Here is a 22,480-nt window from a genome sequence, read left to right as displayed (position 1 = left end):
TTAGTGAGATTAAAATCTACCTTGATTATCAACGTTAAAAAAATTATTTCACATTCCATTTTGCTTTTAAAAATTCTACTACTAAAATATGCAGCAAAATATTTCATAGATTCTTGTAATTTATAACATCTATGATAACGCAAAACTGCTGTGAACACATTATTCAGCTCACATTTTCAGTTCACTTTGGTATAAATCAGTCATCTTTACACCTCCACAATTCTGGGGATTTCATCTTAATATGTAGGACAACCACCATGAACAACAAAGGCAGTACAGCACTGATGCTGTATACTCGAAATCAGAATGTTCATTAAGTTCTAAGGCATCAGTAATCACTCCATTAAAAAAAATACCTTCAGGGCATTTTCAGTATTCTGAATTATTTCATAGGACGTGATGAAGCTCACAAGAGTATCTCATGCATGAACAATGGATATGAAGACTGGTGACACACTTCACTCAATCCCCTCTTTTGAAGACGATGTACTGATTACTTCTACACAGTTAGAATGAAAATCATAATTCATTATGTGACAGAACACAGGATAATAGAATTTAAGGCATTAGTAGTCCAATCAGAAGATCGTAAAACAAAGTCTTCCAATGTTCATTACTGTCGACACCAACTTGAATCACCATCATATGTACAATGTCTCCGTATGAATATGGTATTTAACCTGACTCTCAGATACTCATCAAATAAGCACATAGCTGTTATGTGGTAGCAGGGTGAGACATAGCTCACTTGTAAAATTACTATTCTTATATTGTTGGTCCACTTGGTATGTTCTTGGCACAATAAGAAGCAAGTCATTTCCTGCTATATGTGAGCATAATGCACCTTAGTAGGTGTGTGAAATACAAGCTATCCTCGTATAGTCTCTATTTTAGCAGTCTGTATACTTACAGTGCCAAAGTAAAAAACTACAGACATTTGACACAGTCTAAGAGCAAGTTTAACCAACCAAACAGAGCTTTAGACACCTGACTCAACCTAGATGCAGTTTTTTTAAACCTATCTGCCTGTGCATCATTTACTATTGCAGTAACACTGTAGTCTTACACTGCACAGCATTCAAAAAACAAACAATGTTGTCTTATATAATTATATAAATCAAAATCACTGTTCAACTGGTATTTTTAATGCTATAACATTTGGTGTAACATGCAAAAGTGGATTATAGTTTATTTTAACATTCATGTTTTTCATATTACATTATATTTGTTGAAAGCTATGACAAGACTTCAGTGCACATAAGCTAAGTAAACATGTACGGTAAATAAAAACAAATTATTCTAATAATTCAAACTATTTCTTCTTGAATGTTACTGTTAAGTTTATAGCACTCATAAGATACACATAAATAATTTAATATCTATTAAAAAAAAACATTATTAGATATAAATTCATGCTGTCCAAAAATACTCTTAGCAAAAATATTGTTAATTAGACTGACAAAAGTAACGTTGATCTCAATTTCAAAGATCTGACCATAGGTCACTCATACATTTTTTGACAGTTTTATCTTTGTTTCTGGCAGTGACAGTTGTAACTGGCAAAATAAACTGTCAAAAGAAATAATGTTACTTTCAATCAAGTTGAAATTGACTAGATATGTAAGATGGAACTAGGATTTGTAATCAACAATAAGAAAGAAAGAAAATTTTTTGATAAAAGGAAGTACTTTTAATATTATTTTGAAAATAGTTTCTCACAATAGAATTCACATCCTGAAAAACGACTGAAAGACTAAAGTTAAGTAAAATGTTCCAAAAGTCAGAATACCTTTGGCTGACTGATGGATAATTAACCAATTCAGAATCTTTTCTATTTACTGTAAACATCAAAGCAGATGTACTGGTACTGGTATTTTCTTTCTGTTCCCTGCTTTCTTACCCTTAAAACATTTTATTACCAGATCTAAACAAAATTAATGATTGGCCAATCTGATAAGAGAAGATGCAGAAGCCTGTCAAATGGCTATCAATGCTAAGCTCTGTCTTTAAAATCTCACAGCCTATCAGTTGTATTACATTCTTTACTTCTGAAAAAAGAAAATGTCATATAAAGAATTATGTACATTTACTTCTATACTTTATATTATTTCTTAAAACAAACATCTTCCTTTTCTTCATTGCTTGCATCTTGTAAAACATTAACCATGATGTGAGGAAGAAGAAAAACTGCTGTCTTCACATCGTTTTGACAATCATGAAGCATGACTGAAAAACTCTAGCTGTATTCTCTCGCTTTATCTGAGAAATTAAATACATAAAACCATATAAATTTTATAAAACTAAGGGCATTTAAAAACATGCTAATGAGCATGGAAAAGTTAGTTTTAAATTGAAATGATTTTGGTTGTTTTTCTCTATGGCATAATCTGTTCTCAAAAAGCAGTTTTATAAAAAACTATTCTGCATTATTTCTTTTCTTTCCATTAGAAACAGAAAATTAACATATACAAAGACAAAATGAGAGAATTTTAAGTGTAATGTGGTGATTATAATCTAGTACTTGTCTTTGATACTACAGTAGTCTACCCCCCCAAAAGAAATTCTAAAAGTGTATACCACCTTTATGTTCTAAACATATTTGTAGAGTAAGTTTCAATAATGTGCTCCTAATGGGCTAAAACTGTGACAAATGTTACAGAACTGTGTGCACGTTACTTAATAGTTGAAATTAACATTCTCCTGAATTAGAAAAGGAAATGAAACTCAGACTTACAAGAACTGTGTGAACAGATATGTTTAGCTGAACTGTGAGGTGCCTCTGTTTCTGTAATACTTTTATCTACACAGTCTGATCTCTAGTTCAAATTTTGTCATGGTTTTAATTAATATAATAATCACCTATAACAATAATATTGATTAGCAACCTAATTATCTCATTTCTTTTTATCACAGAAAAGTGCTTCTTACCTTCTGGAGAAGACAAGATGCCCAATCTTTAAAAGTGCTTCCTAGTTTGCTCCCATATATTGGGCATGGAAAGGAAGTCCTCTTGTTACTAGACATAATGTACCTATCAAATAATAACAGAAAACCTGATGAACTTTTTTTTTAACTTTTATTAAAAAGCAGAACAACTTCAATATTCAAATAACTTTTCAGTTTATGTGAAATATTAAAAAAAAATTGAGTTTTTAATGTTTAAACTATGCTAAAATACTGTTGAATTGTAATGTTTTATAACACAGTAAAGATAAAAGAAAAACATAACACAATGAACAATGTTAGAAAAAAAATTGATAAGAAAGAAAATAACTGAAAATTACTGTCTAAATTTCATTATAATAAAAAATAAAATACATACCTAGAGTGCTGCAAAGGTACCAAAATTTCTTGAACCTATTCTGAAAACCTGTTCCAAAGACTTGGTCTCACAATTTGTGACAACTCTCCACTTTGACAAGTATATATCTGTAAGGTTTCCTGCAGTGCATAAGATGCACAGTCCTACAAAAAAGAAAAATGTGTACTTTACATAAGAAAACAGTCATAAACACAGCATGAAAAACTTCAGTTCCAGAAAGAAAGAAAAACGTTAGGAAGTGGAGAAATAAAAATAACAATAAATACACACAATACCATATGTTTACTGTGAAAGGCCTACAGTATCATACGTGACTATGTTTACTGTGAAAGATATAAGGTATCATGTGCAACTGTGTTTACTGTGAAAGATACAAGGTATTATGTGTGACTGTGTTTAATGTGAAAGATATAACGTATTATGCAAGACTGTGTTTAGTGTGAAAGATATAGAAGAAAGATATAAAGTATCACGTTATGACTGTGTTCACTGTGAAAGATATAAGGTATTATGTGTGACTGTGTTTAATGTGAAAGATATAACGTATTATGCAAGACTGTGTTTACTGTGAAAGATACAAGGTATTATGTGTGACTGTGTTTAATGTGAAAGATATAACGTATTATGCAAGACTGTGTTTAGTGTGAAAGATATAGAAGAAAGATATAAAGTATCACGTTATGACTGTGTTCACTGTGAAAGATATAAGGTATTATGTGTGACTGTGTTTAATGTGAAAGATATAACGTATTATGCAAGACTGTGTTTAGTGTGAAAGATATAGAAGAAAGATATAAAGTATCACGTTATGACTGTGTTCACTGTGAAAGATATAAGGTATTATGTGCAACTGTGTTTACTGTGAAAGATAAGGTATTATGTGTGACTGTGTTTAATGTGAAAGATATAAGGTATCACGTGCGACTGTGTTTAATGTGAAAGATATAAGGTATCACGTGCGACTGTGTTTAATGTGAAAGATATAAGGTATCACGTGTGACTGTGCTTACTGTGAAAGATATAAGGTATCGTGTGTGACTGTGTTTACTGTGAAAGATATAAGGTATTATGTGTGACTGTGTTTAATGTGAAAGATATAAGGTATCATGTGACTGTGTTTACTGTAAAATACCTAAAGTATTAACAGGAATATGAGAGGATAATGGATGATGATTTCCTTGATAAACAAATCCCAATTCAAGGGGAGTGGAAGACTTGTAGTATGCATAAAGAAAAAGTTCACATACAAAGGGCAACACTAAATAAGAACAGTTAATCTTGTGAGAGATGGCAAGTACATTGAAAATACATTTTCAGTATAGGGAAAATTAAGACTTCTGATATGGTAATTATCTACTCTCACAATATTAGCTAGAATCTTACATTGATAACAAGGAGGGACCAGTGTGAGGATATGACAAAAGAATATTTTAAAATTATCTGAAGGATATCTTGGAAATGAAAGAATCAGATCTGAAGATCACAGAAAGGGGAAGTGGACCATTTCTGAGCCAGGGATACTCTTCATCCGATTATGGAACATGTGAAATATAAGGGAAAAAAATGAGAGGAGTACATCAGAGTGAGAGAGAATGTGGCAAGAAAGTGGTCATAACCAATACTGTAACTCAATCTCAAAATAGGAAAGGCAGGTAAACAAAAGATACACCCCTAGGTGTACAGCAGCTTGGATGCAATGGACTACACATAGTAAATCAACTACTTTCAAAACATGCCCATGGGATACCAACATCCATGTGAGTGTAGAATAAAGAGCATACCCTCTTTACCTCAATCCCATGAAATGGGGAATTGAAACCCACTCTAATTCCTGGGTATGACACTAGGATTAGATCTGAGCTATTGAATTGGTACCAATAGAATGTCTGTTGCATGTAATCAACTCCCATAACTGTGAAATGGGCCAGGACCATCCATAGACAGTATCATACCCCTAATATTAAGATGAGAAAACAAGAAACAAGAGATAGCCAATGACAGAACCAGAACAATTTCACAAATCATTGCTGTGACCCACAACCAAGATGGAGGAAATTGAGTTAGGAAGATAGTTAACTTGAAATATGTGTGAGAACTTAAGTAAATGAGTTCACTCTAAATTCAAAACCTTCTTATAGTGTAACAACATTTAGTTGAGAGTAGAATGACAGTTTCCAATAAAAGGGATGAATTACATCTTGATGTCTCATTCTGTTGTCAATGGTTATCATAAAGAGAAGAATATCACATCATCTACACCCATAAAATACCACCACCCTATTCTGTAATTGATTGGTTATTGTGAGTAACTCATTCAGCTGGGTGCCTTCAGGGTCAACCACCTCAGCAATTTGGAACTGGAATTGTAAGGATGCCCATACTCCACTTGAAGCAAGGAAGGTGACAATGTGGTGGTGAAATCCAAAGCAGTATCACCACATAACCACAAAATCTTATTTTGAAAAATCAGACGATACTGAGTTATTAATTCTAGGAATGATTGGGATGGACAACAAACCCCTTCTGTTTTCCCATTCAGTCCAAGGGTGATACAGTCTGGGATGGGCTTGGTTATGAAACACAAAATATCATGAAAATCATGAACCTATATGTGATTTTGTGGAACATCCCATCTCAATGGTGAATGTGTGAAGCCATGGAAGATAAATTGAACACATCATGGAAGTACAGTGTGGATTTAAAGTTTAAAAAATCCTGGTGTCTGACCACAGAACAGGATCAAAATAATGATGAATGAAAAGAAGACCTGTGAAAAGAAAAAGGAAAGTATAAATAGAAACTTAACAGTCAGTCACACAGAATTATGAAGAATGGCTACAGGTGGAAGATAAAACCCCAAACAAAGAGGAAACTGCAATATAATGGAAGACTTAGAATGGATGACAAAGGCAAGCAAGGGAAAAGTGAAATTGTCAGATCTGATAGGAGTATACCAAGAACAAATTCCAGGAGAAATAGACCAACTGAAACAAAAGATGGACCTAACTGGCAAAAAAAGTAGGTAAAAGATCATGAACAGAGGAGGATTGCCAGAGGATAAAGAAAACGTATCCTGGTAGGAAGCAGTATGTCAACAAAGAGCTCTCACTGAGCACAGAAGCCTACACGGATAAAGTCAAGGGGGAAAGATGGAAAATGGAAGAAAAGGAGGAATCACCATCTCGAGCTGCTAACAATAATGCCATATCCCCAAAAGTGATAGAACCTTGTGAGCAGTAAATACAACCTTAAAAAAGAAAAAGCTCTTCCAAACCTTAGCACTGTCAAATGAGAAGTGATAGTTCAGTAGAGGAGTGTAGAAGGAACCACATATGTCAAATGAGTATGTCACACGACGATTCGGATGAGAAACGCATTGAAATCCTACAATTCCAAAAGTGGGGAGCAGAAGGTTTGTAGCATGTTTAAAGTTCACATATGTGAGAAAAGATAATCATTATGTTGGAATTTCATACTTTTTTAGACCTAAATACAGCTTACTTACTAAGCTTGATAAATTATAGTGGAATTCTACAATACTGATATTGTAACTTATGACTATTTTGTTTATTTAAACTGTATATTTGTTACCTGTAAATAACAGTATTGTAAATACGTATATAATGTATAATAATTGAAATGTGACTGTATTTTGCACAATCCTTTTCCACTATAACACAGTCAAAACAGGTCACTCTGTGGATAGTAAAAAATTAGTTCCATATAACTTAATACAGTAATATGACACATGTGCACTGCTTCACTGTAGCTTCTTTATTGTTAGGCATGCATGGATGAAAGGTTGTTATAATAAAAATAATAAATATATATGAATGTATAATGTTAAAAGATTTAAGCTATTTAGTCTAAACATTTGTGTTTTCATATTATACTCTGTTGTCATCCAAGAATGAAACGGGCAAAATTTATACACACACACACACACACTTTTTGTTTTTTGGTTACGAAATCAGTAAAATCAACCAAACCTACACAGAGATTCATTAGTAAAATAAAGGGCAAAACATAATGTTTTTCCTTAATAAATATTTGATAAGTTTTTGAATGTTATATTTTGTATGTGAAATTTGAAAATTTTCTGATGCATGAAAGTATTTTTCATCTCAAAATGTTGGATAAGAAACATGCAAAAAAGAAAAAAAGGCAAAAGAAAAGCTTACGACTTCATAAAAAAAACACAATATTTTGCATAACAAATCTTGTAATATTTATTGATAATATACCAAGTTCCATCAAGATATATTTATTAATTTAAAAGTAATAGCTTGAAAATTGTATCAAACACAAAATGATTATAAAGCCAGTCCCAGAGACTAAGCCTGTGTTAAAAAAAAGTCACATATACAATCAACATAGATTCGTTATACAGTACAGTTCTTGAATTCTGTGTACACCAAAAGGTCTCCTCAAGAATAATTACTTCTTGTTACAAACTTTAGATATTGGCACTTTATTAACAACCCTATAATCTCGAGTGTGTCTAATATTTTTCACTATCTACAAATACATGAAGCTCAACAGGTCTTTCACTCACAATAATGAAAAGTCCAAAGCAATATTGCAACTTTATCAATGGGTGCTTCAGAACACAGGATACAAACATTCTCAGTCTACAAAGAATTTTATTTCAACACATTAAGTCTATTTGTAAGTAATGAATGAGCTTATAAAAGTGAAACCTGTTAGTCCTAAAATTATGCAGATGTAGCTTAACACTGTTTCAGTGAAGAAATTCCTTCACTTTTAGAAGTATTTTCTCTTCTCTAAATACATTTCACTTAGAAGTGACATTTCTTTATTTTTTGCCCTCCCAGAAAACTGATCTGCTGATTCCACACAAAATTCTATGTCCTGAACAATCTTAATGTTCCTACTTACTAGTGATAGCAGTGGATTTGTAAAGACAACACTGAGGTCTCTTCTCCCTGGTTTCACTCAATTTTATGCCACTAAAGATGGTTAGTTTATGTTTTCACTTCTTGCTCTTTTTTAACAAAAAAAAAAAAACATTTCTGCTGGTGCCTGGCACACCTTTACTACTTCATATAGCTGGAAGGTCTTGTCTTAGGCTCCATGCAGGTTGGCAGAAGTTTATCAACTGTAGTAATGTTGTTAACGGAGTTACAAAATGTTATACAGGGTGTTCAGAAAGTCACTGTGCAGTTTTGTAATTATATGTCTATTCAGTCTATTTCAAGCCAGCAACTGACAGCAGTGTTTAGAAACAAAATAAGAAGGATCCAAGCCAACAGGGGTCACTTTTAATATTGTTTATAATTGTTATTCATATTTACCTCCTGTATTCTATATTGAAACATGTCTGTTAATAAATATACAAGTGCACAGTGACTTTCTGAACACCCTGTACAAATGATATTTTGATAGTTTATTTATTATATTCACCTGATGACGATTTAAAACTTTCTCCATTTACAGTGTGTTTCAGTGGCGAGTTATGATTGTCACAATCTGTATTTTGTTCAAAGCATATATACAATCCAAAATGGTATGCAGTATTTGAAATATATAAAAGCACATTCTGCTGTCATTCGTAAGTCCAGGATTTGGTAACACACCTTAAAATGTGGCTTATGTTTTGTTGCACTGAACTTCTTCACCCATTTGTATCCATATTTTGAAGACCACAGGAGATTCAAAACATGTTTGTCCATATTTCAGAACATCATGTTACAAACCATTTGTTGGGTAAGAAAGCAACTGGGTAATGTAAACTAAATGTCATATCTCACTGAATATCTAGTGATTACTGTGATCAACAATTTGTTTTGAGATTTCTGAAAAAATTTAATATCTCATGTATAGTGAAAGAAATAAATGGCAAGGTTCATAGATAATTAAGATTATATTTTAAACTAATTTTTTTAAAAATAAATGATTAAGCTTTAACAAATGAAAAACTTAAATTTAAGTAAAGTGAAAATAAAGTATTTTTCAAATCTGTGCAACTTTTGTATAGGTAGTCTAATTATTCTAACCATTTCTCATAAGTATGTCAATGTGAAATAAAACCAATAACACAGAGTCAAAAAAGACACTTCAGTATAAAATAACCACTCACTTGTATTCTGGTGTCTTCAGCTGCTAGGAAAGACCTAACTAGCTCTTGAACCAAATCATAAGCAAAGTTTTCATCTTCTACACTTAAATGAAAAAATGAAGACTTTTGGTTCTCACTCAATCTCCTCATTTCTAATCTAAAAACAAAACAAAAGATAAACATTTATTTAAGTTTCAACTCAAACTTCTCTACTTCAAAATAATCTTCAAAATAATTATTAATAGAAGAAATGACATTTATTTTATTCAACAATGTAGAAAAGAACAACTAACCCCTAATTTTGTAAAGGGAAAACTTTCAAAAAATTTTAATACATACACAAACATTATCCAAAATTTACAGAAAAAAACTACTGAAAGCCATGTTGAACACAAAATACAAAGAACTACATGACTTACAAAAACAAAAAATGAATCTAGGCCATCAACTGGCATGCTGCATTAAACCAGAGATTTACGGACTTATACAACGAAACATAAACCAAATCAATACTAAAAATGACAGAGACAAAAAGGTCTGCCACAACAAAAAACTAAGATGCAAACAACAAAAAAGACACCAAAATGACAAACCGTTGACTAACCTCATAATTAACAGATCCGACCGTCAATTAAACACAGACGAGAAACAACTACTTAACAAAGGACTCAATTTCGCTATAGCACCTAGGTACATTCCAACCATAGAAATCAAAACATGTTTAGAAGACCTAGCCAGGAGACTTGTGATACTTTCTACAGAGAACAAAAACAAGGAAACAACCAAAAAACAACCAACAGAAAGAAGACAACTTAGATAATTTTATTGACATCCAACAGCCAACCTTCCCAGGTAAAATTACAAATTTATATTTTCCAGAAACACCTAAAAACGACATCTTAAACGATTTTTTCAAAGAATTTTCTCACAAAACCATCAACATAATTTCACAAAACAGAAAACTGAAAAACAACCTTACAAAAAGAGACATTAATTGCATTAAAAACCTAAAACAAGACAAAAACATAAAAATTCTAAAAGCAGATAAAGGTAACGCTATAGTCATAATGAACACAAATGAATACATCCAAAAAAATGAATAACATCCTATCAGACACGAACAAATTTAAACCAATACACACAAATCCAACAAAGACACACGAGACGCAACTGAACAAATTACTACTACAAATGAAAAAAGCCAACACAATTTCACAAACACTTTATTCCTACCTACGTAAAACCGACTCACGCACACCGCAAATATACAGCATCCCCAAACCTCATAAACCAGATTGTCCATTACGACCAATAATGTCCACATATGAATCGTTTAATTACAACCTTGGTAAATACATAGCATGGGCATTCTCCAAATATGTAACATCAGCCAGCTCATTTATCAAAGACTCTTTTAATTTCAAGTCTAATCTAAATCAACTTAATCATAAAGCCTTAATGGCCAGTTTCGATGTTATATCCCTCTTTACAGAAGTTCCAACCACTGAAGCCTGCAAGATAGCCTTAGAACTCTATATCCGAGACCCTAACCCAACTATAGAAATTCCCAGTAACCAGTTAGCAACCCTCACAGAATTCACCACGATAAAGACAAACTTCATGTTCAACAACCAAAACTATATACAAACAAATGGCCTAAGCATGGGCAACCCAGTATCACCAGTTCTAGCCAATATTTTTATGACACAAGTTGAAACACAAGCAATTAACACAGCATTACATCCACCACTATACTGGTACAGATATGTAGATGACACGGTTGCGGGATTCAAATCTACAGAACACATACTTAATTTTTTCAATCACATTAACTCTATACATCCCAACATCAACTTCACATGTGAACAGGAAGAAAACAATCAAATATCATTTCTTAACCTCAAAATTACAAGAACTGATACACAATTTCAAACAGAAATCCACCAAAAAATCACCCATACTGGACTATACATTCCTTGGGACTCAGCACATGAAACAAAAAAAAAACACTCAACATACTAAGAAACCAAATAAACACAGACATAAAACTATGCTCACCAGATAAAATTAACGATGAATTAGACAAAATAAAACAATACTTCATCAACATCAATACGTTTCCTCCACAAACCGTAGAAAACATTATACGCACACACCTAGACAGAAAGCAAAATCAACCAACTAAAGTAAATATATCTCACGAATCAAAAAATCACAAAACCATATACCGCTGCATACCATATATTCCTGACATCAGCAAACAAATAACCAACATTTGGCAAAAATTAGTAACAAAATATGACATTCCAATTAATACCAAATTTATTCAAAAACCCGGCACAAAACTGAGGTCTATACTATGTAAAAACTACACTGACAAACACCACACCAACATTATTTATAAAATACAATGTGATAACTGCCACGACTTCTATATTGGAGAAACAAGTAGAAAAATGGAAACCAGATTGAAAGAACATAAAAAGTCACCTTCACACGTTTTCGAACACTGCAAGTCAAATAAACACAACATAACCATAGAAAACACTCAAATACTAAATAAAGAAACAAACATAAACAAATGCAAAATTAAAGAAGCCTTACTTATACAACAACTTAAACCCAAAATAAACCAATATAAAGGAACTCCTTTATACCTATATTAATAAAATAAAATAAATAAATTATATATTCAAACATCTAATACCGCCCTCTACATTTCGACACACAGTTACACAACCCCTTTCAAACATGTGGTCAGCTTCCGGTCAGTTACCTCTTTCTTTGTGAACCTGACGATGACCGAAGAAGGTCGAAACGTTGTTCGCTCTTCTATGTAAAGTGTTTTCTCAGCCCAAACGAGCCGTTTTTGCATATAAATCTGTATTCCTATATGTATTCTTGAGACAGCTAATATGGATATTAGAACTTTAATTACCATAAAGCACAGAAGAATATTTTGATCTTCTCATGTAATCTTCAGGTTAACAAAGAAAGAGTTTGCAACTGACTCTGCTTTATGTTAATTAAAGTTCTAATATCCATACCAGCTGTCTTCAGAATACATTTTTACTTGAAGTGTGTTTCTCATCTTCACGAATGTATTCCTATATATTACAAATAACTTATGAACTGTTGTTTAGAGATGCACATAAATTATTCATGCAAGTTAATGTAAAAAAAAAAAAAAAAAATGAAGGGCTTTCCAACATCTTTTCTAAAACTTGTCATTTACTAGGATCTATTTTACTGATTTTAACAGATACACGAACTCCAATAAACTAAGTTTATTATATTTTGTAACAAAATAATTGCACTGAATACAATAAATAAACTGCAGTGAGTCCAATACAGCTAAAAAACAATAGAAACAGGTTACTGAATAAGTACTACTGAATTCTTCAGTCTTCATGTTCCCTTAATTATACTTTTTCAATTTCAGTGCAATAACAAGTGATATGAGCCTTGCATCTTTTTCCCTAAATACTGTTCTTTACCTGCAGTTTGCAACAAAAATCAACTTGTATTTATTGAACACATTACTTCAACTTGCCAAAAGGATTGCTTTTAAACCTGACTGACTGCTTAAACATAAAATACATCACCATGCAAAATAATTCAGTAAAGTAGATTCAGTCATATTGTCATGAAAAACTTCCTTCACATTATTATGTACATGACCACTATTTTAGACTTTGCGATGTTTCTATATAATTGTATTTCATGACTGTTAAGCACTTTCTCATTTTATTATGGCAATTCCACCTAACAAAGAAATGGAAACTTTGTTAATCAAAACAACTTTGATATTTCTACATTGTGTTCAGTTGGTTGGTGTTTATTGGCACAAACCAACTAGACCATCTACACTAAACAAGCAGTAAAATAGGAAAAAGGAATGTCTTATAAAAGGCAAAAAAATAAATTAAATTAAAACAAAACAATGTCCAAAATTTGTATAAAAGATCTAAATAGAATTAAAAAGGCAAATGGCCCATAAAAAGTTAGACATGAGGAAGTCGGACAGTGTTACCATTTCCAATGTCAAAACAACTTTGATATTTCTACATTGTGTTCAGTTGGTTGGTGTTTATTGGCACAAACCAACTAGACCATCTACACTAAACAAGCAGTAAAATAGGAAAAAGGAATGTCTTATAAAAGGCAAAAAAATAAATTAAATTAAAACAAAACAATGTCCAAAATTTGTATAAAAGATCTAAATAGAATTAAAAAGGCAAATGGCCCATAAAAAGTTAGACATGAGGAAGTCGGACAGTGTTACCATTTCCAATGTCAAGGGTAAACCCATACTTAAGGCATATCGAAAATGGTGCCATTGAAGAGGAGAGTTTTTTCTTTCCATTGTTAACTTTACATTTTTCAACATGCCTCCACAACAGGGGAGAGAGAGACCTGAGCTAGTCACCGAGCAAGTCAGACGTGCCAATATGCTATTCAGAACGAAACGTTCATCCTCGCCAGTCAGGCCGTTAGTGTCGCCTGTAATCGTCGACGGCTTATCGCCGAACCTCACGCCGTACCAAGTCGCCACGTTGATCGCCCGAGCCAAGCCTGGGGCAACCATCGAACCGTCCAGGACCCGTATTTTACGCCGAGCCAACCAGCCACTACTGCAGACCAAACCTATCTGTGCCAGCCATGGAACACTGAATTTAAAGTAAGTTGTTCCCCAACTAAAAGTCCAGTCAATCTTTATTCTGTATTCCTCAGGAACGTCGACCCATCAATTCAACCAGAAGAAATTAGACAAACCATAGAACCCCAAATACAAGCCAAGGTATACGCAGTTCATCGAATTTATTCTAAGAACAGTAATCATCCCACACACTTCATGAAGATAGTGACAACATCGAAGTACAGTGCCGACTGTATTTTACGAGATGGCTGTTATTATCATATATTTCATTTTAGAGCCGAACGCCCACATCGACGACCACTCAAGAATGGTTCAAACCAAGCACCCAAATATTGCAAACAACCAACGGAAATCTTCCAACAGGAAAATACCAAAATACCGCCGAGTCCAGACAGTATTAGAAGAAACATGAAAACGGATTCAGACAACCCGACTCAGAAGACGACAACACCCATTGTTAGCAACACGCCAAGTTCCAGTAGTTCAAGAAAGAAAAAGGACAGTTCCTGCCAGACTTCAATTCTAGTTCCACAGAATTCAACAACCAGCCAGACTCAAACCATTACGAAGATAACCATCGACGCGACAGCACAAACTGAAAAACAATCTACCTCCACGCAGAAAACTCAAACCAAAATCTCGAGAAGAAACAAAGCATCACAGACCAGCGAAGAACAACTCACCGAAGAACAGCCAGTAGTTCCACCACCAAGACCACATTTCTCAGTTGCACTAATGGGCTTCAAGTGTGGAAACAAGTTCATGATGAAGTTACCACCCGATCTACAAGACTGCAGCTAACAGTTTCCACGTACACCACCAACAGAGTTCATCAGTTTTTGTTTTTTTATTTTTTTCTCCCAGCTACTTCCGGGCATGGTCTGGGTAGATTATTCGGCGCCCAGGCAGTGAAAGTGGGTTTTCTCGGGGCACTCCCGTTTCCCCCCACAGCAAAATCTCGGGCATCGGACCCATAGGTCCCAGCCTCATTCTGAAAAGGGCCGTTTTCCCAGTCAAGGGTATCTAATCAATTACAGTAAATTTTAAAAACCAATTCACCAGCCACCAGTGTTCTCCATCCTTGAGCCAAGGTCTGGCTCACTTCACTTTCGCTGCTTTCGTCCAGTTCTCCCGTCCTTCCTCTCACTCACAAATACACCACTACATTTTTTTGAAATGTTAAAAATAAAGTAAAAATTCCACGGATATCTTAAAACATTTCTCATGTAAGGGGACGAAGAGAAACTACAAAGTTCCTGAACACCCCAGTTGGGGAGAGAACTCTTCTGATTTCTCTCTCTCTAAACTGAACCCCTGCCACGTTAGTTTAGTTTAGTTTTAGTGCCATCACTTATGATTGTAATGATGGCATGACAGTAAAACATGGTTTATTGTTACTTGAGTGTTACAAAGGCCACAAATTGGTGGCTCAGTCGCAGATGAAAGAAAATAATGAGTTAAAAAGCTGTGACCAATGCATAACCTAGTAAGGACAACTTCCCCCTCTCAATCATTTGGAGAAAAACCTTGGCAGGTTGTACAGAGACACCTTACTTTAAACCATATGCATAAATAGGAATAGAAGAATGGTTTGAAAGATATTTAGTAAAGAGATAGTACATTCAATTGGAAATATCTGCCTTCCTCAGATGACTCAAAGAAAGATAAACAAGTGGGAATGATAATAAGCTATTGCAGTATGGGCTGATCAGTGGAAACAGCAATGACATCCAATGGCACACCCAATTCTACCAGTGCACCTGAATATGAAGGCTAAAAAGAAGAGTGGCAGACTGTCTATTCTAAAAGAGCACAGCTCACTGAGGAAGATAGAACCTCAAGGGAATGCTGTGGTAAGGATTAAAGTTTAATAGCATATTGCCAGAAGCAGGGCTGAAAAACCTGGACCTGAGCAATCACTGGAAAGAATGGTGGGAACAGAGTGAGGAGTAGACACTGACTTGCCAATTCACTTATCCAAAGAGGGCAAAATACTCTTCACATTGTTGGAAAATAAATCTTTCTGCACTCGCACTGCAGCAGTGGTACATAGTGCAGAAGCGTATGTCTGAAATGGAGTTGGGGAAAAATAATTTCTGAGTTTCAAGCTAAATGTTGTCAACTGTTTTAAAACACTGTACCTCTTTCTCCTCCACCCACCTAAGACAAGGACAAAAGTAAAAGAGGTGACAACCACTACTTTTAATGCAATGTGGTTCCAGTTTGTACTCATATAAATTGTGGTCTTTGCCACCACAAAATGTGCACGTCCAAGAACTACGATGTGATGTCTTTGAAATCAAAACTGCTGGCACTGAAAAAATCAGAGAGGGTTAGGAATATACCCACACCTTACAATTCAGGTAGATGTCAAGGCAGACAGATGTAACAATTTATATGTCAAAATTACGACACTGGTTGGCAGCATAATTCTGTCCTTGCAAGTGAAGAAATGGCTGCACAACAGAAACTCCTTGGTTGCGGAAACAAGCAAGAATCTCCAACTCAGGAATGTTCTTCAAATTACTCTCAACAATTACTCCTTGTAAAGAATTCACAGTAGCAAGGGGGGAGTAACATCAATGGGTATATCCCCAATGGCCTTAAAATTCAGGAGGTGTTCACTGTGTTTTGGGGTTGATATTTCCACAAAGATGTCCCCAAAACATAGCTTCTTGATGGACTTGGGAAAGCCAATATTCCACTCTAATCCCTTTTAAATGAAAAAGGGAGACATATGCCCTAAGGATTAATCAGATAAAGAATGAAGGATTAAAAATTGAGCTACAAGATCTGATGGTTGTGGTGATTTTCAAGGATTACGGAATTCAAAAGAGTGAGAGGAAGATTTACTACCCATTGACCCTGCCCACAATGGAGTCCTATGAGGCTACACGTTACAATGCTAAACAAGGACATTGCAGCTACACCAGGGTTTCATGAACATCATATCCAAACACCAACATCTGACACAATGTCCACAACACCTGTTGAAAACGTCCAAAACTGGTTCTCAGGTTAATCCTGGAAGGGGTCACCACCAGGCCACCCATCTACAGAAAGTAAACTAAAAATATGAAACCTTTTCTGGGAAGACCCCTTACCACACAAAAGAATCACACCAAGCACATAGTGTTCAGCCTTTAAATTTTCTTATACAATAATATCTATTATTTAAAACACAATCCATGAGTTAGGGAAACATTTATGGTGGGTTCATCCTTCTCTCAAAGTCTAAGAGTACAATACAAGATTTGGTTCTTCTGTTCTGTAAAGCCATTTTCTTTGCACTAGGGAGGGGACACTATACTTTACTTGTTGATTTAAGATAACTAAATGTGAGGGATGCAAAAAAAAAACACTTTTACTATTTTTTGCAAGAGGAACAAAATCCAGCCAACTGTCAAAAAAAGGGCAGAGTGACACACATGTAGCTTATTAGATTTAGGGCATGTATCTGACTTTACTTTACATGCATGCTTTTGAATCACATGTCAAAGTTAATTTCATTATTAGTATAGATGTATATGTAGATTTTACTAAGTAATAACAATAAACACATCCAACTTTTTGTTACTGATCATGTTTTTATTAACCAGGAAATCACTGCTCATGGTCCTGCAAACAGTTGTGGATTAATGTTATAAAAAATAGCCCTAGTCATTCTTATTCCTTATTTTCAAAATTGTTTTTAGAGTTTTCTACACTTTTACCATTTTCAAGACCCTATGGAATCAATAAAATTATAAAAAAATGTGTTTAAGTTAAGAAATTTCATTAGATAAGTAGATTAATTAAAAGTTACTTTTCTTGCAATTGCAAAGTAAAGAAAATATACTTATGAACAAAAGTGTTCCAGGCTTGAGTACAAATTTGAGGGAAATCTTCCTCAGTAAAATGAATAGCTATCTTTAGAGTATCCATCACTTTCATCCTCACTGCAGTAATGTGCTTTGGACCCATTAGCTCCATAATAGAATTTAAACTTCCTAATGCCTAAAATAAATGAGAAAATTAGTTTTAGATATAAAAGTTCTCTTTATGTATTTAATGAATTTTGAGCAGTTGTAAAGTTCTAGATTTTTTGTTTTATGAAAAAAAGTGTCCAGGTTTTAAACATGAAAACTCAAATATATACTACCAAAAATTAAGCACATAAGTGTCATACAGTGACACTGGTAAAACTTCTTACGTTTGTTTAAAATAAACCTGTCCAACAACAGTAATTAAATGAAATTTCTGATGATATAAAGATAGGGATGTTGCAGCTACAGTTTACATTTTAAAACTCGATACACTTAAGAGAAACTGCTACAATCTCTATACAGAATAACAAACATTTCATGTTTGCAAAACTACAAAAAATTCATTGATGTTGTATCACTAAGTTTAATACTAGCAAGTCAGTTCTTTAAAAACCTTAGAAACCAACAAAATTTCTTAATATTTCATTAATGTCCACAATTAGTTAAACAGGATGGAATACAATTATGTAACTACTCAAAATATTGTCCAATATTTGGATGTGTTGTTCCTACAGGCAAGCTTATCAATCCTTGTATTTAATGTATTTAGAGGTAGGAAATAATTAAATGTAAGCCTAATACTACAATATGAAGCTTCCATATATAAAGCACAAACCATATTCAAGAAACACTTCTATGGGTAAATGGTACATACCAGAGTACTGACCATTAGTGACAAAACATGCACCATACTCTAATTAACTCTAAAAATAACATATCCAGATATCCTACAAAATTAAACTATATTTTCTGTGAATAGATAACTGTGTTCCATTCAGTATTAAGTCTATAATTTTTTTTCCTATGATAAATTCATGGGAGGATAACGATGAAGAAAGAGCTCGTTCTTTTATTGGAGCTAAGATGGTTAACTTCATCACCTTCATCCAGCATGATCAACTCTAGTTCTTATAACGTACAACCTATAGTTACTATTTTGGATGATTACATCAGTTTCAACAATTCTTAGGATAAATGATACATAACTGGAACAGCACCTTACTAACATACAGACTTTTACTTTCAACCATAAGAGCTTTGTCCAACTGTATGAGTCAAATAATGGGATTCACGGTTACTTTCATAACAAACTCACAACTGAAAGCATGAAGAATGTTCAGTAGCATTATATGTCAAACCCTGGACCCTACAAGCTAACCACTGGGCAATGCCAAGCCTGTATTATTCATACAGGGAGTCTTTGCTCTTTCATAAATATTTATTTACATAAATTTCACTTTCATATTTTCAATATGACTTTAAGATCATAAAGTTTTTTTTTTACTAAATAATGATAACAATAGTTTAACTTAGAAAACCAATAATAAACAAACATGTGATATACAGAGAATTTTATGGAACTGATTTTACTTTCTTTTAAGATAAATAAAATAAAATATACAAATGAATCACAAAACTTTCAAGCAATAAATTTAAATTTCCTAATTATCATGTAATAAAACACCTACTAGTTTCTTTTCCTCTAATGGAAAATTTGCATTAAGCAACTGGGAATCAAAGAAAGCAAGAAAACCCAAAAGTCGTGGCTGTAAAAATTTGGCCTATGGATTAAAATAAAGCAATCAATTAAAGGTTATAATAACTTTTTTACTGATTTAAAAATGAATTTCAATTCCTCTTCACAAAAGTTATAACAAATACCAACTTATTTTATTAATGAAGCTATTTGCTCTGGTTATGTTTCTTACTCTACTTTTAGTTGTGTTGTAAAAATTATACCTGGTACTTATTTTCTACATATACAATATTACAATAATTGCTGTAATATAATGTTTAAGTATATAATTCTTAGATAAATATACTTCTGACAACTTTAATTCTCATAAAAGATTGCAAGCTCACAATTCCCGTAGCTTGAAATTATTAAAATTGCTTTACTTGAAAACATGTCCATATTACAGTTATGAGAAGTCTGTTTGTGGCCCCTGACTCAAAAAGTTTGTGCACCACTGCTGTAAATACTTTACTCTAAACAATGCTAAACTTATGTTATGTTAACTTATAATTTCCTTGTATAAATACCAGAATTTTTAAAGTCAGATACAAGTAACTGACCAATATGACTCATCAAGAGTAAATAACTGACAAATTTTACTCAGAAACAATCATTTGGAATTTTTCTGGATACTTCAAGTCTCAAGTTTTTGAGAAATATTAATATTCAAGGTGATTCTCAATTCACACTTTATTCAGCCAGCCTTTTAAATTTATTACTTTCCATACATGGCTGCATGCTTTTAATATATTCTGCATAATGTACTGTATTAAAAAAAGTGCAAATATTTTAGTTTATAATGTAAAGATTTAAAACAAAATTGTCATCAAAGTACACTAGATGTGAATTCTCCTAGATGTTTCATTTTTTAACGTTTTCAAAGATTTAGAAAAGTTTCTTACACACCAAACATTCACAAATACTTTTTTTAATTTATATTAATTAGATGAAGTTCTAAAACTTAGGTTTCTTTTTAAATATTTAAGTAGTTTTTACTTATTCAATTAGCTCTCAGGAAATTAGAATTTTACTAAAAAGTAAATATATTAAACAAGTGGTTATTACTGATACTTCTTCACTTAATATTAACAATTCCATTTACTTTGAATGGCCATAATGTTTATTTTAACTAACAATTCAACATTAACTGTCCACAAAAAGGAGATACAGGGAAAAATCTCAGTCAAGATGCTACCAAAAGAAATTCCAACTAAACTTATAATAGCTTGATACAGCATGTCAGTTTTTATTTATCTTTATTGAGATATTTGCCCAAAATTTACATTTTACAGCACAGAATCAGATTTTTTATTTGTTGTAGATATGTAATGCAACTTTTTTAAGTATTTCAAATTTCAACTGTAGCCATTACCATATCTTCTGGTTTTGTAATAGGCTTTGTTCCATCATAACTTTCATCTTTCCATGCCAACATTGCAAGTCCACTAAAGACTTGTTCATAGTGAGTGCTGATGTGAAGAAGTAATTCATTATGTATTCTCTGGTAATCACATCTCAACAAGCTGCCTATCTCAATATTAGTCTCAGTCTAAAAATAAGAAATTCTGTTGTAATCAAAGTCGGTTTAAATTAGATTTTATTAAATTAATACCATATATCTCACAGAGGTGCAAGTTTTTACAAAAATCTACTGAAGCGAATCCCATGCTTTCCCATATAATAATATGTGAAAAAAACAACCGAGACTTTAATTCTAAGTATTTAATTAATTGTGTCAAAAATGTAAATAATGTATGGAACTGCAGATATAAAATAACATACAGTATTGAGAGACTACAAACTTTGACCTTCCTTCTCCCATAAACATCTTACTTCTAAACATTGTCATACGAATTAAATTTGCCAAATACCAGTATTATGTTAAAAGCATATTAGTATTGTTTGTTTTTTAATAAAGTGCTGTATAAATACACAATTATATGGCTAAGTAATAGCAAATATAAGCCAAAGTTGAATGCAAGTAGTACTTACCTGAACATAGGTGAGTGCTTTTTCCATTTCTTCTTTAGAGCAGTGACGAACAAGGTATGAAAATATGTATTTAAAATGGTTCATTAAGAGTTCTTGCTTCTGTATTCTCATCTGTTTGGCCAGTACTTTCAGCAACATTGAAGCTTCAGGAGAAGCTTTAGTAGCAAGTGGAGGCAACATGTAGCATAAAGTGCTCTATTATTCAAAAAAGCAACATGGATGTACAAGTGATTTCTAACAGTGATAACAATGTATATATTTCAGTTTTAAAACTACATATACAGCCTTTCCCATTTTAAACCAAAGACTAACATACATATTTATGTGCTTGTTTTACACTTTCAATAAACAATACATTATAAACATGAGCTACTAAATACTTTGATCTTTACCTATGTAACAGGTAAAAAAATATATGTATTTTAAATATGTATTTAATATAAAATAAAAATAATATATAATATAATATAAAATATGTATTTTAAAGTGATAAGTACTTTTTTATGCTTGAACATACAGAAGCTAAGGTTTCAGTAAATTAAAATAATTCTAAACTTAATGTACAGTATTGTGAAAAAATAGAACTATTAAACAAATAAAAGTAATAAATTGGTAGCAATTTACTGAATTAAATATTTTATGATTATAATAAACTACAGGGTACTTATTGATTATCCTATTCAAGTATCAGTTGAACAAATGTATTTGTACATAATGTTTACTTTGTGTTAATTAATACAACTTCTAAATTTGAGAATGGAATATCATTAGGCAATGTTTTGAAAATATTCTGAATTGAATCTCACTAAAAATTGAAAATCTATAATTAATTTCTACCCTTTTTCTCATTATATATTTATTAGTAAAGTCAAAGTTTGATATATGT

At 32.7% G+C, this 22,480-nt stretch overlaps 1 protein-coding gene across 4 annotated transcripts in view; it reads right to left on the bottom strand.

The window, feature by feature from the left end:
• The window catches only part of LOC143248632 (serine/threonine-protein kinase ATR-like), a 239,498-nt gene that overhangs the window by 245 nt on the left and 216,773 nt on the right, over positions 1 to 22,480 (bottom strand). For 2 of the 4 annotated variants that reach the window (XM_076497147.1, XM_076497146.1), the window contains 7 exons: positions 21,595 to 21,789; positions 20,975 to 21,151; positions 19,556 to 19,648; positions 17,900 to 18,057; positions 9,423 to 9,558; positions 3,323 to 3,465; positions 2,929 to 3,031 (listed from right to left, as the gene is read on the bottom strand). In XM_076497147.1, coding sequence (XP_076353262.1) covers positions 3,358 to 3,465; positions 9,423 to 9,558; positions 17,900 to 18,057; positions 19,556 to 19,648; positions 20,975 to 21,151; positions 21,595 to 21,774 — 852 coding nt within the window. In that variant the 5' untranslated portion in view covers positions 21,775 to 21,789 and the 3' untranslated portion in view covers positions 2,929 to 3,031; positions 3,323 to 3,357. The remainder of the gene's footprint in view (positions 1 to 2,928; positions 3,032 to 3,322; positions 3,466 to 9,422; positions 9,559 to 17,899; positions 18,058 to 19,555; positions 19,649 to 20,974; positions 21,152 to 21,594; positions 21,790 to 22,480) is intronic. The other 2 variants (XM_076497148.1, XM_076497149.1) reach the window with 2 other exon arrangements.

Source organism: Tachypleus tridentatus, chromosome 4 (assembly GCF_004210375.1).
Source record: "Tachypleus tridentatus isolate NWPU-2018 chromosome 4, ASM421037v1, whole genome shotgun sequence".
NCBI lineage: Eukaryota > Metazoa > Arthropoda > Merostomata > Xiphosura > Limulidae > Tachypleus > Tachypleus tridentatus.
The sequence above is the reverse complement of the archived record's forward strand: the minus strand, read 5'-3'. Positions and strand labels throughout refer to the sequence as shown.